We start from the raw sequence: 17,140 nt of genomic DNA on the forward strand, positions 1-17,140 counted from the left end.
TCCAGCCTGGGCGACAGAGCGAGACTCCGTCTCAAAAAAAAAAAAAAAAAAAAAAAAAAAAAAAAAAAAAAAAAAACAAGGGAAAGGTCGCAGTGAAGGGAGGGGAAGGGCATAAAAGCCATGCTAAAATGTGCAGACTTCATCCTGTAGTCAACAGGAAGCCACTGGAGGACACTCAGGCAGGGAAGAACAATGTCAACTCTCCACAGCAAGATGCCTCTGGCAGCAGTGGACACGATGGAATGGACTGTGCAAGAGTGACAAGAAGACTGCTTAGAAACTAACAACACAAAGAAGGAAAGGAAGATCTAAACAAAGGCAGGGACAGAAACAGGCCCCGGGTAGACAGGAACTATTTAGGATGATTCTGTTTTTTGGATGAGAAAAAGGATGGCTGGCTTTGCATTTTTCCACAGTAGGCTTGTGAGTTGTCAGCATATGCGGGTAGTAGCTGGAGGAGGCCACCACGCAAGACAATATTAATGGGGTGGAAAGAGCCAGAGGAGAAAGAAAGGGAAGGTGACCTACAATCAGAGTGGCAGCTAGTATCTGCTGAGTGCAGCAATGCACCAGGCACCATGCACAGAGCTTCACACAGATCATCTCAGGGAAATCCCATCTTACAGACAAAGAAACATACTGGCTCAGAAAGGTTTTAGCAAACGAGTCACCCAAGTGACCATCAAACAAGCAAGAAGCAGAGATGGGACTTGAAGCCACAGGACCTTGACTCCTGGGCTCTTACCCATGAAGCTACACTGCCCTCCCAAAGGCAGGAAGAAAATCCAAGGAGGGTGATGGCATGGAAGCTGAAGGAGACAAATGTTCCAAGAGGAAAGAAAGAGGAGGCAGTGTCCAACACCACTGGAAGTCAAGGAAGAGCTACGACTGAAAGGGTCCACTGGATTTGGTAACTAGGAGGTCTTTGGTGACGTTTAATCGTCTGGCTATAGGACACTCAGGAATGAATTAAGGGAAAGACCGTCTCAATGAAACAACAGTTTGCAAACCAGGCCTTTAAAAACACAGTTAAGAAAAAAAAAAAAAAAGGCTTGATCTGGTTTATAGGCTATGAAGAAACTTCTGGAGAGACAGAGAGGTTAAAAACAGGGAGAAGTTAGAAACAGAAGAGACATGAGGGATCTGCCTAAAGAAAAAAGGTATCTGACACCAGAGACTGAAGGAAATTGGGTGAAAGATGAATGGAAGAAAAGCATCTAAAAATCTTACCTACTAAGTATGAAGGAACAACTGCTGGTCCTCTTTTTGAGAGCTTTCTAGAAATTGTGAAACACTTTTGCTACATTCCATACAATCAGAGTCACCCACCAAGGATGACAAAGCCACATAGCGGTATTAAGAGACCAGATGTGAATCAGAGAAATGAGTCAGAAGGGCAGAACCCTTGTTTGGACATCCTGCCCAAACCCCATCGCTGCCCACACAAAACTGTCTGCAAATGTGACTTCAAATGACTCATTCAAGAGGGCTTCCCCTGTTTCCTGGAGTCCCCACACTTTACCCAGATTAATGCCAACTCTTAAGTAGGCACTGTTCCCTCACCCATTCACCCATCCTCAGTTCATCCTCAATTCCCTTTATCTGCTGCCACCAATGCCTTAGGAAGAGAATTATAATATATTCTTAGATAATACTTGGCCAAAATATACAATTCACTCTTTTAATTCTCACCTTTGAAAATATCCATTCTTTAGGTCTATAATTGTGTTGGCTTTTTTTTCCTCTAAATGAAAAAGTTCTTTACCCGCAAAGACTAGGTATGCCAAAATAAAGTGAATAAAACCAACCAAACAACAAGGGAAGGGTTGCTTTTCTAGACACAGAACTTAGACATAAATAACAATTTCAAGTTTAAAGATGAGAAAGTATTCACCTGTCTGGAACATTTTAAATAAAGCTTTCCTGAAGACACAGAAAAGGACTAAACTCTCTTTGTTCTCCAGTTCCATGTAATCAATATTTACTCAAATACCCGCCCCCCACCCCGCCCGCCATGCCGGCATTCCACATAATATTAATTAGGAGCTGGAAATCATGAAGCAAACCACAAGCTGAGCAACTGCTAAGCCGCTATGCAGTGATTTTTAAGGGCGGTTCTACTGAGCCTCAGGTTTCCAAAGACCTTGGAGCCATGCCAAAAAACAGGAAGCTGGGAAGACAATTGCCTCCCAACTCCATGTATGTACACCAGGGCCCTACCTTATGTATGTACTAGGGGCCCGTTAATATTTCCTGCAATAATAGTTCCCACTAATGAGAAAATAAATTGTTTATCACTGTACTACGAAAAAAATAAGAGCATAAAAGAGGGAAATGTCAGTGTGACCTGATTATGCTTTGAGCTGCAAAGTAAAATTATTATCAGGGAAAAAATTAGGACCTCCAAGAAGACTGAGGAGTACAAACACATCAGAGGTCAGAGACATGCTCTCAACCCCCAATCCTAACCCTTGCTCTAATCCCAACTCAGAAAAAGTGAATGTTACACTTCAAAGCGTTAAACTCGAACTGGTCTGTTGCTTACTTTTGTGTAATTTCCTTTCCTTTTCATGCTCCTTCTTACTTGTTTTTGCTTCTTTCCATTTGTCTAACCATCCTACTACCTCTGACCTGTTTCTTAAAATCAAATGCAAGGGAGAAAAAAACATCACTGGAGAACAGACTAAGTTGTTTGCATCGTGGTAGAAAAGAAGGTTTCGATAACACAGTAAAGCTTTGTAAAATGATTTAAATTTTTGTTGTGTATTTCTTTAATGCTCTGTGTTTAATGTTGTGTCTCTTTACCAGTGTAAGAATGACTTCCCTTGGCAAACACCAATAAAATGGAAAGTTAAATTGTGTGCTCCTACAAGTTGCCCAAGAATAACTCCAGTGATGTCTTGAGTGAGTTAAAGTGAGCAGGTGGCACTGGCCACACTGAGTTCACACTGGAGGTCAGAGGAGAGTGTGCTATTTTGCCAAACCATTCCATTGGGCATTCCATGAATAACATTTGAAAAGTTCTATCAATAACCAATTCATTCACACTGGCACTTCAGAAACAATCACAGGTATAGATTTCTCATATTAGAGAAGAGTGTATACAGATTCACAATTTCATTTCCTTTTGTATCTAAACAACGGGCACAACTCTAATAAACATGGCTGATCCTAGACAAAGGTAGGAAATAAATCAGCTTCAAATCTCTTTTAGTGGAAGAGATAAATAATATATGAACAAATGGATCTGGCCAGATGCTGTGGCTCACGCCTATAATCCCAGCACTTTGGGAGACCAGGGCACGTAAGGTCAGGAGTTTGAGACCAGCCTGGGCAACTTAGCATAAACCCCGTCTCTACAAAAAATACAAAAATTAGCCGGGCACCACCATACCCCACTATGGTCCCAGCTACTCATTCAGGAGGCTGAGGTAGGAGGATCACTTGAACACTGGAGGCAGAGGTTGCAGTGAGCCCAGACAGTGGTACTGCACTCCAGCCTGGGTGACAGGGTGAGACTCCGTCTCAAACCAAAACAAAACAAAAAACAAACAGAACCTACGGAAATAAAAGAGGATGTAGAGGACTTAGAGATCATATATACCTTACTATTTACTAGATAGTGACATCTAACTGTTTTCTAAGAAACTCAAATTCAACATATCCTCTACTGTTTCTTCCCTGCCTCAAACCTGCATTTTTTTTCCAAAAAAAAAAAAAAAAAACCACCAACACACAATCAACCATGGTCAAGCAAGCCAGTCCTGTGACCCTCCCCTGACCCTTTATCAGTTAACAACCACCCCACTCAAGTACCAAATTTGCCCACCCTCCCCGACAGGCCCCTCCTATCTAAAACCTGAGACACTGCCTACTTGAAGCCTTTGAGGTCTCACTGGGATTACTACAACAGAGCCTATGTGGTTTTCCAATACTCAGCTTCCCTCTCCCCTCTCTCAACCCCCACTCCACCACCCTGCCTTTGCATCTTCCAGAATTGCACCCATCACACTGGCCCCAGGGTGAGCTTTGTTCAATATAAATCTGACAGTGGCACACCTCAACCTGCAACTCTTTGATAGCTCTCTATTACCTATAAAATGGTTCATAATCTTTAGTGCTGGCTCCTGTCGACCTATCTAGCATTCCTTTCCAAGACAGGGCTTGATTTCCCCACCTCACTGCAGTTTCATTCCATCATGCTAAACTCTTTCATACCCCTAAGTATTTATTTGCTGTTGTTGCCTCTCAGTATAATGGCTTCCCTCCTTTGTCCCATACAAAGAATGCCAGCTAAGTAACCTCAATTTCCCCTGCTGTGAAACAAAAATAGTAATACCTATTTCCAAAACTATGTTACGAGGACTAAATAATGCACACACGAGACTTGGCAATGCATCTATTATATCAATAAATCTTAGATCCATTTCCCATTGCGCTCATGTTTAACAATACTTGGCACATAGTCAAAGTGCAAAAGCCTCATACATTCATGAATGTATGCACAGATGAAAAAGAGAACAGTTAGGAACTAGTGTCCGGCCGGGCGTAGTGGCTCATGCCTGTAATCCCAGCACTTCGGGAGGCCGAGGCACACGGATCACTTGAGGTCAAGAGTTCAAGACTAGCCTGGCCAACAGCGAAACTCTGTCTCTACTAAAAATACAAAAATTAGCCAGGCGTGGTGGCACATGCCTATAATCCCAGCGACTCGGGAGGCTGAGGCAGGAGAATCACTTGAACGCAGGAAGCAGAGGTTGCAGTGAGCTGAGATCATGCCACTGCGCTCCAGCCTGGACAACAAAGCGAGACTCCATCTCGGGGGGAAAAAAAAAAAACTAGCGTCCAAAGAAATGAAGCCAGGAGTATAATTTCTTGCAATTAATCAATTGTTTACATATTATGTAAATTACTACACTGAAAGACTGGGTCTAAGAAGTACTTAAAGCAAAGGTCTTAGGAGCCCCAATTTTTAAAAAACAGATGCATTTGTGAAATTTTAGAATAGTATGAAGGATATATGAATAAAACGTATTTCAGGAATGAATCTATGCTGTAAAAGCATTGTTATATTTCTACCATTTTGAACTTCTAAGTCATTAAAAGAAGAAAGCCAGACTGCCTGCCTCTAACTAGCTTGATCACCTATGTAGGCTTTCTAAGGAGAACTAGATATTAGATAAGGAAATTAGGTTTTGCTGAATACCAGTGAATTGCTCAGTGGCTTGCAAAGCAGCCAAGTAGTTTTGGATCTAGTTCTTTCTCAGCAGCCAAAATGAACTTAAGAGTTAAACAGATAAGGAACTGAGAGAGACCACCAGGAGCAGCACAGGCCATGGATAACAGGTAACCCTGATCTAACATCCCAAGAGTGAACATTAGCTCCAGAGAGACTTGACTTTAAAAATGAATGGCATGGAAAGATGCAATCAATATCTAGTCGGCTCCTCTGGAATGAGCTTCATCTCAAATTTATTTATTTACGTTTATCCTGCTTGCTTGGCACAGGGCTTTTTAAAATTATAATAATAATTTTAAACCAAACGAAAATATTTCTGCTCAAACCTTGTAACTTAAACATGTACCATAGAGATAATTCCGATGTTCATGAAGTTTCTAATGAACAATTACGTAGCCTAATTTTGCCTTCATGACATTCTTACTGCTCAGATGCCGCACCCAACTTTAATACTAAACTTTTTTTTTTTCTTTGAGACGTAGTCGTACTCTGTTGCCCAGGCTGGAGTGCAATGGCACGATCTCAGCTCACTGCAACCTCCGCCTCCCAGGTTCAAGTGATTCTCCTGCCTCAGCCTCCTCCCAAGTAGCTGGAATTACAGGTGTGCATCACCATGCCTGGCTAATTTTTGTATTTTTAGAAGAGATGGGGTTTCACCATGTTGGTCAGGCTGGTCTCGAACTCCTGACCTGGTGATCCGCGTGCCTCGGCCTCCCAAAGTGCTGGAATTATAGGCATGAGCCACCGTGCCTGGCCAATACTAAATATTTTAACAAAATGTTTTACTTTCATGATTTCCAAGAATAACTAGTAACAAAACTAGAGCAAAATTTAACACTGTGTATCTTTTTTAAAACATTACTTGTAAGTTTTATGAGGAGTAAAAACTGTAGTTTTGATAGAAACAGTCTTGGTGTTATACTGTCATAGGGCTCAGGTACATAATCTTATATGCAAACCACCATTCTAGGTTTTGTATACACATGACCTTTATGATACTAATCATTCTTTGAAATTATTAAAATTAATGTCCACAACCGGAAAATATGTTCACTTACACTATTTGGGTAAACAGTCTACATGATGAAAAGGAATTGATGGACCCTCAGACATCACGGGGGAACTTACAAGAGATTCAAGAAACTGCCAAATGAGCAAAGATAGAGGGAATTATTATTCCGTGCTTGTTAAATCTTCATGTACATCACCACACCAGCATATCAAGATAGGAAAAATATTCCTCAGGAAAGGAAAATTAATTCCACATAAAAGTATCCTTTCTATGGAGAAGAACCTAAACCAAACTTTCCACTTGAAGTAATATGAAAACTGTTTTACTGTAACATTTAAGTGCAAAGAGGAGGTAAGAATGGGGTCACTGTATAAGTTTACTAAAGTAACCAACTCATCTTAATCCTCCCATTTTCACTTGGAAAGGACCAAGAAACCTTATTCAATTTTGGTAAGTCAATCTGATAAAAAGTGAACTATAAATAAGAGAGAACATTGTTTTAGCAGTTAAAACACTTGTTTAAAAAAAAACCATCTGGACTCTGACAAGCCAGTTAGATTGACAAGATCTGTGAAATCAATTTGGAGTTTTTAAGCCCTGATATCTTATTCACAAAAGACTGTATAACATGGTCAATATTTAAAGACCTTAAACTATCTTCTCTTCCCTACATTTTTGATAAACATTAATAACAGTAAAGAAGCCAGGCGCAATGACTCAGGACTGTAATCCCGCCGAGGCGGGAGGATCACTTGAGGCAAGGAGTTTGAGACTAGCCTGGCCAACATGGTGAAACTCCGTCTCTACTAAAAACACAAAAATTAGCCGGGCGTGGCGGGGCGCCTGTAATCCCAGCTACTTGGGAGGCTGAGACACGAGAATTGCTTGAACCCTGAAGGCAGAGGTTGTAGTAAGCGAGATCACTAAATCACTGGACTCCAGCCTGGGCGACAGAGTGAGAGTCCCTCTCAAAAAAAAAAAAACAGTAAAGAAAGCCTGCAGTAGATTATCAATTTCTGAAACAGTCCCAAGTCCCAAGGCAAATTCAATTGAGAATTCGTTCCACGAGTTCATTGCTTAAGAAAAACAGCGTTTGTGTTTAATCTTTTGCATTAAAAAAAAAAAAAAAAAATCAGAGCCCACAACCTAGTTTATTTTAGTAAAACTGGGCTGAGCACCTGGAAAAAGCCAATGCTCCATCATAGTATTAAAATACAGAAAACTTTGCGGAAAAAAAATAAAGGAAGTCAAGGAGGGGGGGAAATGCGTTCGCCTCACATGACCACGATGAGCTGTTCTTGCTCTGGTTCTAATTTGAGCGACTCTCTGGATTTTGAGGAAGGCCCACTTTTACACATTCACTCATGAAAAGGGAGTGCACACAAATCCGGCCACGTCACCAGCTGCTGCGCGCGAAGGCAGCTTGGCGGCGTCGGTGCTGGTTCCGGAGGGCGCTCCGCGAGGAGAACCGGGACACAGGAAAGGGGGCGGGGAAGCAAAGAGGGAACAAGAAAGGTGGAAGCGATGTCCCCAAAGCAGGTTCCGTTTCCTCCTAAACTTTTTGGCCTTCAGACAAATCCTAAAAGTCCCTCGTCGCAGCATACAAAGTTGTGGGCAAATCCAGCGCGGTGGGGGGCGCACGGCCTTACCTGTGCCATGGCGACGAGTCAGGCCAGGGGAAGGTGAAGCAGGACTGCAAAACAGAAGAGACCTCGAGCTTAGCGCGCCACTCGCAACTTGCGCCCTCCCCAAGCGCAGGTCCGCGGGGAGGCGCTAAGACAGCCCGGAGGGCCCCGCCACGGGGCCGACCCGCCCTCTCGCAGCTACCAGGACAGCTCTCGGCCGAACGTCCGCGCGAACCCAGTGCCCTGCGACCCCGCTCCCCTCTCCAGAGGGAGCCCCCTCCCCGTGCTGCGGCCACTCACCCAGACTGTGGGACCCAAGTGCCCTGAACCACCGGGAAAGCGGCAGAGCGCCAGGCGACGGTACGCGGGGCAACGCCGGGATGAGGACGCCGAAGGATCGGGCAGCTGCACCGAGACTAATCCAAGCAACGGAAACGCCAGCGGCCCCGCCCCGGCCCTGCCCCGCTTGGCCCGGCCCACCCCCGCCAGGGACTCAACCGCAGGCAGGCCGCGCCAGCCCGGCCGGCCCCTGCCACGGCCTCAGCGCGCCTGCGTGGATCGCGGTTAGTCCCAGTCGGTGGCCAGCGGCGTGGACTGTCCCGCGGCTCTCGCGGGCCTGGGTGGGGCGCGGCCGCAGCGCTGCTGGAACCAAGAAGGGGCGGCCGCTCCCCCGAAGACAGTCTTGTCTTCGCCCCGAGGGAAGGGCATGGGGAGCTGTCCAGGACTCGGGATTTTGGAGGTGCTTGAGCCTCCCTGCCTTCTGTGACCGTAGGAATCGTAGCTTCACTTGGGTGCTCGACAGAGCAGTGCGTGGGCGTCTTTTTGGAGGCGAGACAAAATCATCGCAGCTAAAGGCAGCGCGCCTTTGTCAATGGGATAGAAAAAACCTGAAGGGAGGGCCGTTTCCCCAGTTGTTTTTGTTTCTGTTTTGTTTTGTTGTCTTTGTTTTGTTATGTTTTGTTTTGTTTTTTGAGACAGAGCCTCACTGTCGCTAGGCGGGAGTGCAGTGGCGCGATCTTGGCTCACTGCAACCTCTGCCTCCCGGGTTCAAGTAATTCTTGTGCCTCAGCCTCCTGAGTAGCTGGGATTACAGGCGTCCGCCACCAAGCGCAGCTAATTTTTGTATTTTTAGTAGAAACGAGGTTTCACCATGTTGGTCAGGCTGGTCTGGAACCCCTGACATTGTGATCCACCCGCCTCGGCCTCCCAAAGTGCTGGGATTACAGGCGTGAGCCACCGCGCCCGGCCTGTTTTGTTGTTGTTATTGTTGTTGTTGTTTTGTTGTTTTTAATGCATATGATTGCTTCCTAGATGGCCCTCTCTTAAATGTACAGCCTTCTAGTAGCATATGTGGGGTATTTCAAAGCCTCTGCTTCAAATCAGTTTCTGTTTTCAAAACTAGCCTAGAACTTTGACTTAAATTTAAGCCATGCCTCATATTGGTTCAACATAAAATATATGAGCATATGAGAGAGACGGGGAGGGAGGGAGAATCTACAGCGTATTGTACTAGCATGGTGCTGTGTTCTGTGAAAGGGCTTTATATGCAAAGGAGCCCCCAAATGCGAAGAAGCCAAGAAACCAAAGAACAAGGCAGACAAATCCAGTCTGTCGGTAATAGGTGTGTTATTGGAGGATATCATAGACAGAAGCGTGACCTTGGGCGGCAGCAAGCAGATAAATTTCTGCACTGTTACTCCCCCAACCCTGGCCTTATATATGGTAAAGAGAGAGTATACTGCTCTGCAAGACAATATGCGTCATAGCCTACAATGTGGGCAATAGCATCAAGGTTGACATGTTCTTATGCTAAGGACAGTAAAAAAAAAAAAATCCTAGGAATCAACAGGTATTCATGGGACTGGGGTTATTAAAGGTCAACACGGCGGATTAGCATCCAGGGTATAATCACTTTTGTCTCCACATGCTGGAAAAGGAAAAGTAGAAGACACAGTGACCTTCTCAGACTTACTGCTATGGGGAGGGAAAGTGCCAGGGCAGAGGTGAAAAAAGGACAAGTTTGCGACACTAGATGCAGTGTTTTAGACATATGCTGGAATGGATAGTGCAAAGTGCTTCTCAACGTGGAGGTTAAGGGTAAGAGATAGGGATCTAGTCTTCTTTGAGAATGAGGAAGAATAAATTAAATGGACAGCAAATGTGGTTCTTTGTATAGAACTTCTCATTTGCTTTCACGTGTGAACCACATGCTTATTCCAGCCCTGACAAAGTCACAAAAGAGTGGTTGTTCTCTGGAAAAGGAGGCAAAATTGCAAAATTTGTGGAGCTTGCCAACCCCATCACCCCCACCCCAGTGGCAGCTTGCCTTTCCTCTGGGAGCCTCCTCTCCACCAGCCCAGCTGTCTACTCAGCCTCAGGCTGTCCCCAGGTCAGCACCTCCCCCGGGCTTTCTTTACAGGTATTAATATATCTGAAGGCAGCCCTTTTCTGAGCATCTGTCTCTATTGCTCCAGCTTTTCTACTCTCTCTCTGCCCTGCACCAACAGCAGGACCTTTAATCTTGCCTAGAGCATTCTTTTTTCTCACCCACATCCACTTGAACTCAGTTTGCTTCTCTCACTTTCTACTCTCAACATTAGTGGAATTAAACAGGACCCCAGAGATCCTATATTTAACAATCATTGGTTTTACAGGGACATGAGACTCGTCGTGGGTTAGCGACTTGCTCTATGTCCTGCAGCTAAATACTGACAGAATCGATGAGTTATTGGACCCAGAGTCTTGATGTACTCCAGTTAGCATTTCTTTCACTTCCAGTAATATCAGTTTATTCAACTCCTACTCTGGACCAGGCACAGATCTAGGTGCTGGGGAAAACGCGGTAAGTGAAACAAAGGCCCTGCCCTCATAGGTCATACATTCTGGTGAAGGAAACAAACAATAAACAAATATCTAATATGTCCTGTGTGATGTGTAGTATAAATAAACTAAAATGCTAGGCAATGGAAATGAAGGGAACACTATTTTGCAAAGGTGATATGAAGCCATTTCTGAAAAGCCTTGGACAGAAACCTAAATTGATACAATTTAATTGTATTTGACAACTATACACTGAGCACCTGTGGAAAGGCCATACCTAAGAGTTTACACCTTAATATTATAGATAAAGCATGTATACAAACACTACAATGAGAGACTGTAAATCATGAAAGAAATGCATAGAATGCAATCAAAATGCAATTAGTTTCAGAGGAAAGAGCTAATATTTTGTCAAATGGTTGACATGGCATTTTAATTAGGCTTTTGAGAGAGGATATTTTATCATACTATGAAGGGGAGAAAGGGTAGTCTGGTTAAGTGAACTGCAAAACCAAAAGAAGGAAAGTATCTCTTTGTGACTGTGTGATTTTGAACTGTCTAAAATGGCTGGAGTGGAAGGTACATAAAGAGAGATTGCCACATAAAGATTCTGCTTTGAATCATGTATTTAATTGATGGATTTTGAACAACTGATGCTCTTAACTACTGAGTGATAGAAATGATAGGCACTCAGGAAATCTCTTTCGCTACCTCTTGTCAGCCTAATAAACAGAGAGGGAGACTTTCTAAAACAAAATGATATTTATTTGGGAATGGGCATTGCAATAGGAATGTGTGTGCCATATTAAACTATTTTGTGTATTCAGGGAGGTAAAAGAAGACAAAGGTTTTTCAAGGAAGAAGGAGGATTACATCATTGTTTTGAGATAATTATCCTCGGCTACAGTAATCAATAACTAGAGTGGCACCAGTCTAATGTTGTACAGGCAGTTGCTGGGCAGATGTCTCTGCAGAAGTTCTCTCTGTGTGTGTGTGTGTGTGTGTGTGTGTGTGTGTGGTTGCAATGGCCTTTGTCCAAAGTTATGCTTTTTGCAGTATTTTTCAATAGTTCTTGTTATCAGGCATTTATGTATTAGAACCCTACCTTCATGGCCTTCCCCAGCCATTTGTCAGGAGTTTGTCTTGTTTTTTTAACACAGGCGACTCCATTTTAATAAGGACAGCTTTCACAATCTTAAAAACAAGTGTCCGTCATTCATCCCCCAATGTCCTTTATCAGTGTCCAAATGTCATGTTTAGAATCTCTGCCAGATTCACCAGTTAACTCTTTCATCTTTCTAATTGAACTTTCTCTTCTTATACATTTAAAATTAAAGTCCTTCTTACTCAGTGTATTGTCTTTGTGTTGTGTTCATTATAAGTACTACATAATAATTTTGGCGAGTTTGTTGTACTATTCTTGGATATAAATAATGAGTTTCAGCTGTTTTCTATGAGACACTCAGGTCACATCAGTTTTCTTTTTATTAGAGAAATATACCAAATGCCAGAGAACTGATTTACAAACATACTCTTGAAACTCTATTTATTTGTTAACTCAGGACTTTCCCTATTTCTCTCAATTATTTGGATCATTCAGAACTAGCCAATTTATTCTAAGTAAGTTGCTGAGCTTCTTTGTGTTTTAGTTTCTACATCTCTCAACTCTAATATTTTGATCATATATTCATGGCCCTACTGTTTCCCTTGATTATACTGACACATAAAGAGGAGAAAATGAGTTACAGGCTTTTTATAAATAAGTACAAAACAACTCTTCTTTAATTTTAGAAGAGTTGGAATCTTGTTTTTTAGAAAATTATAAAATTTTCAACCAGTCTACTTTAAAAACCGATTTTGTTTAATAAATATATCTGTTGCAAATTATGGCAAGTTAAAGAAGAAAAGATGGCAGGAGAATGAATTGCATGAAGCAGAAGAAACGAGAGAGAGTGGCTGAGGAGTAAGGTAGGGGCGAGATACCAAGGGAAAGGAGAAACATCATGTCTTCCAGACAAGATCTGGAAAAAGCACACTCTCTGAAGACAGAGACAGTTGAGTTCAAATCCCTACTCTGCCTGCATACCAGGGATGTGACTTGGACAAATTATGTGATTTCTCTGATCCTTGGCTTCCTTATCTAGAGTGGAGGCTAGTTTCAAATAAGCTAATTGTGAAACGGCCTAACAAACTGTGAAAAAGGGTTGGTTCCGTTCCCCCACGGCTCTTTTTTCTTTCAGAAACCCTCACCATCATTCTCAGCTCCTATTCTGATGATTAAGGACCCACCTTCATATTAAAAGCAGAAATAACCTCCTCTGGACCCACTGCTCCACTGCAGCAGGACTATCCTATTGCCAGCCAGTGTCTCAGAGATGGCAGGTCCAACTCTTGGGGGCCAACCTGATGCTTCCTGGTGCCATTCCCCCTCTGCCCACCTATTCTTCCTTATCCAGAGTCTACCATCAGTGGCCCCTATCAACATACAACTAGCTAGACCCCCACCCTCTACCCTTCTCTCCACATGCAGGGGCTCTGATCCCCATCTGCTGGTGCCAAGAACTGTAAAACCATCACCTGGAATTTAACGCAAGCCACCTATCTGGCCTCAACTCATTCATGTCTTAAAGTCCCAGGGTGAGAATAGAGGTGAGGCTGCCTTCCTCTGTAGATTCTGCCAAGTCTTTTTCCACCATCACCTCTACATCCCAGCAGTGATACTGGAATGTAGCTTTATTTTGGTGGCGCCCCATTCTTGCTCTTTAGATTTAAAGTGGTTGTAGTGTGCCTGCAGAAAATAGGTCTCTTAGTCTGTTCAGGCTGCCATAACAAAATTACATCAAGTGAGTAGTTTATAAACATCAGAAATGTATTTATCACAGACTGAAGGCTGGAAAGTCCAAGATCAAGATTGTACAGATTTGGGGTCAGGTGAGGGCTTACTTCCTCATGACAGCCATCTTTACTGTAACCTCACATGGTAGAAGAGACTAGTTAGCTCTCTGGGGTCTCTTTTTTTAATGGCACTCTTAGTCCCTTTTCTGCTGAAATAAAAATACTACACACTGGGTAATTTATAAAGAACAGAAGTTTATTTGGCTCACAGTTCTGGAGACTGGGAAGTCCAAGAGCATGGCACCAGCATTTGGTGAGGGCCTTCACGCTGTATCATCCTGTGGAGGAAGGAAGAAGGTGGAAGGGAAACCAAGCACTTGAGACCAAGAGAAAGGGGACCAAATTCATCCTTTTTATCAGGAACTGACTCCCAAGATAACTTACCCACTCCCATTCATGAGGGCAGAACCCTCATGACCTACTTACCTCTTAAAGGCCCACCTCTCAACACTGTTGCGTTGAGGATTAAGTTTCTAACACATAGACTTTGGAGGGCACATTCAAACCATAGCAGGCGCTAATCTTAATCATGAAGTGGAGTTCCCATGACCTAATCATCTCCCAAAGGCCCTACCCTGAATGCCATCACCTTAGAGGTTAGGATTTCAACATATCCATTTGAGAGGGACACATTCAGACATAGCAACAGGTCCAGGTATCTTTCAAAAACTCATCGTGAGCTAACAGTGCTAACTATCCCCTTATAAAGATCCATGAAATTAAAAGCAGACACTCCTCAGGAGATTTTCAGTTTTAGATATCTTTCCATTGTTTTTATTCAAAACATTTGTATTTATCTAGTAAAATGTAAATCAACTTTCCTAGCAAGACACTGGAATGTAGATCTTGGGTAAATAATTAGAATATCACATAGGAATCTTTCATGCAGAATTTTTAAGTGTGATTGAGATTCTCAACACTATTAGTAAAAGAAGCAGTAAAGGCTGGGAACAGTGGCTCACATCTGTAATCCTAGCACTCTGAGAGGCCGAGGCAGGTGGATCGCTTGAGCTCAGTAATTCGAGACCATCCTGGGCAACATGGCAAAAACCCATCTCTACAAAAAATACAAAAATGAGGGGGGTGTGGTGGCACACACCTGTAGTCCCAGCTAGCTACTTGGGAGGCTGAGGTAGGAGGATCACTTGAACCCAGGAGGTCAAGGCTACAGTGAGCTGAGTTCGTGTCACTGCATTCAAGCATGGGAGACAAAGTGAGACCCTGTCTCAAAAAATAAAATAAAATAAAAGAGAGAGAGAGAAGAAGAAGAAGCAATGAAAATACTAAGCATGCTTATAAAGGACAAGCATCCTGTGTCTCTTGTTTATTGCTGAATCTCCAACACCTAGCACAGTGCACATATTAATACATTAACTCATCCATTCAAAACACTTCATGAGCACTAGGCCAGGCATGGTGGCTCACACCTGTAACCCCAGCACTTGGGGAGGCCAAGGCAGGCAGATCACCTGAGGTCAGGAGTTTGAGACCAGCCTGGCCAACATGATAAAATCCCATCTCTACTAAAAATACAAAAATTAGCCAGGTGTGGTGGTACATGCCTGTAATCCCAGCTACTCGGGAGCTGAGGCAGGAATCACTTGAACCCAGGAGGCAGAGGTTGTAATGAGCCAAGATTGTGCCACCACTGCACTCCAGCATGGGAGACAAAGCGAGACTCCATCTGAGAAACAAAACAAAACAAAACAAAAAAACTAATGAGCACTAAGTAACTGTCAGGCCTCTGAGCCCAAGCCAAGCCATCGCATCCCCTGTAACTTGCACATATAAGCCCAGATGGCCTGAAGTAACTGAAGAATCATGAAAGAAGTGAAAATGCCCTGCCCCGCCTTAACCGATGGCATTCCACCGCAAAAGAAGTGAAAATGGCTGGTCCTTGCCTTAAGTGATGACATTACCTTGTGAAATTCCTTTTCCTGGCTCATCCTGGCTCAAAAAGCTCCCCCACTGAGTACCTTGTGACCCCCACTCCTGCCCCCCAGAGAACAACCCCCCTTTGACTATAATTTTCCTTTACCTACCCAAATCCTATAAAACGGACCCACCCTTATCTCCCTTCGCTGACTCTCTTTTTGGACTCAGCCTGCCTGCACCCAGGTGATTAAAAAGTTTTATTGCTCACACAAAGCCTGTTTGGTGGTCTCTTCACACGGACGCACACGACAGTAACTGCAAAACACATGAAGTGTTTTGAATGGATGAGTGAATGTACGTATGAATGTGTAGCAGGATGAGCCACAGACAAAACTCATCAGACACCGAGTTAAAGAAGGAAGGGGTTTATTCGGCCAGGGGCATCGGCAAGACTTCTGTCTCAAGAGCCGAACCCCTGAATCAGCAATTCCTGTTCCTTTTAAGGGCTCAAAACTTTAAGGGGTGCGTGTGAGAAGGTTGTGATTGATTGAGCAAGCAGGGGGTACGTGACGGGGGGGGGGGGGGGGGGGGGGGGGCTGCAGGCACCGGTAATTAGATCGGAACAAAACAAGATAAGGATTTTCACAGTGTATTCCTATACAATGTCTGTAATCTATAGATAATAGAACCGATTAGGTCAGGGGTCGATCTTTAACTACCAGGGCCAGGATGTGGCGCCGGGCTGTCTGCCTGTGGATTTCATTTCTGCCTTTTAGTTTTTACTTCTTCTTTCTTTGGAGGCAGAAATTGGGCATAAGACGGTATGAGGGGTGGTCTCCTCCCTTAAATGCATTGAAAGCATTACAGTATAGGGTTATTGGGTTTTTTTAAATGAAGGTTGCTATTAACTGCAAACTACTTATATTAAGAAGGATATGAAATAAGATATGAAAAAGTTAAAAGGAAATTTTATAAGAGAGAACTTTGCCAGGGGAATAAATGCATTCTCAGCATTCTGAATTCCAAAAAGAACTCATCCCTGGTTAGGTTAAGTTTTATTTTATGACCTTACTAGTGTATGACCTTGGACAATGATTTGATTTTTCCTTATCTGGAATGTTGGTTAAGATTAAATGTGCTGACTTGTTTAATGCCTAAAAATAACAAGAAGATGAGTTTAAATTTCTCACCCCTTTTTTTTTTCTTCCAAAAGCTCTCACCACTAAATCCCACCTTCATTTTCCATGCTGATGATTCAGTCCCCATCCATCCCACTCAAAATCTAAAATTAGCCAGGATCAGTGGCTTGTGCCTGTAATCCCAGAAACTCGGGAGGCTGAGGCAAGGAGGGTCACTTGAGCCCAAGAGGTCGAGGCCAGCCTGGGCAACATAGGGAGACCCTGTTCACAAAAAATAAAATAAAAATTTTAAAAATCAGGCAGGGGTGGTAGTAGGTGCCTGTAGCCCTAGCTACCTGGGGAGGCTGAGGCAGGAAGCTCACCTGAGCCCAGGAGTTCAAGGCTGCAGTCAGCTGTGATTGCCACTGCACTTCAGCCTAGGTGACAGAGCAAGACCCCATCTCAAAAAAAAAAAAAAAAAAGAAAAAGAAATTATGGGCCGGGTGCAGTGGCTCATGCCTACCCTCAGCACTCCTGTTTCTCAGGCCTTCGGACT

The 17,140-nt window shown here is 43.5% G+C and overlaps 1 protein-coding gene across 1 annotated transcript in view; it reads right to left on the bottom strand.

Moving 5' to 3' along the window:
* The window catches only part of ANXA5 (annexin A5), a 30,859-nt gene extending 22,432 nt beyond the window's left edge, over window positions 1-8,427 (bottom strand). The window contains exons 1-2 of the mRNA XM_025386820.1: window positions 8,177-8,427; window positions 7,901-7,944 (exon numbers count right to left, since the gene is read on the bottom strand). Of these exons, the coding sequence (XP_025242605.1) occupies window positions 7,901-7,909 (9 nt within the window). The 5' untranslated portion in view covers window positions 7,910-7,944; window positions 8,177-8,427. The remainder of the gene's footprint in view (window positions 1-7,900; window positions 7,945-8,176) is intronic.
* Between the last annotated feature and the right edge of the window lie 8,713 nt (window positions 8,428-17,140).

Source organism: Theropithecus gelada, chromosome 5, assembly GCF_003255815.1.
Source record: "Theropithecus gelada isolate Dixy chromosome 5, Tgel_1.0, whole genome shotgun sequence".
Taxonomy (NCBI): domain Eukaryota; kingdom Metazoa; phylum Chordata; class Mammalia; order Primates; family Cercopithecidae; genus Theropithecus; species Theropithecus gelada.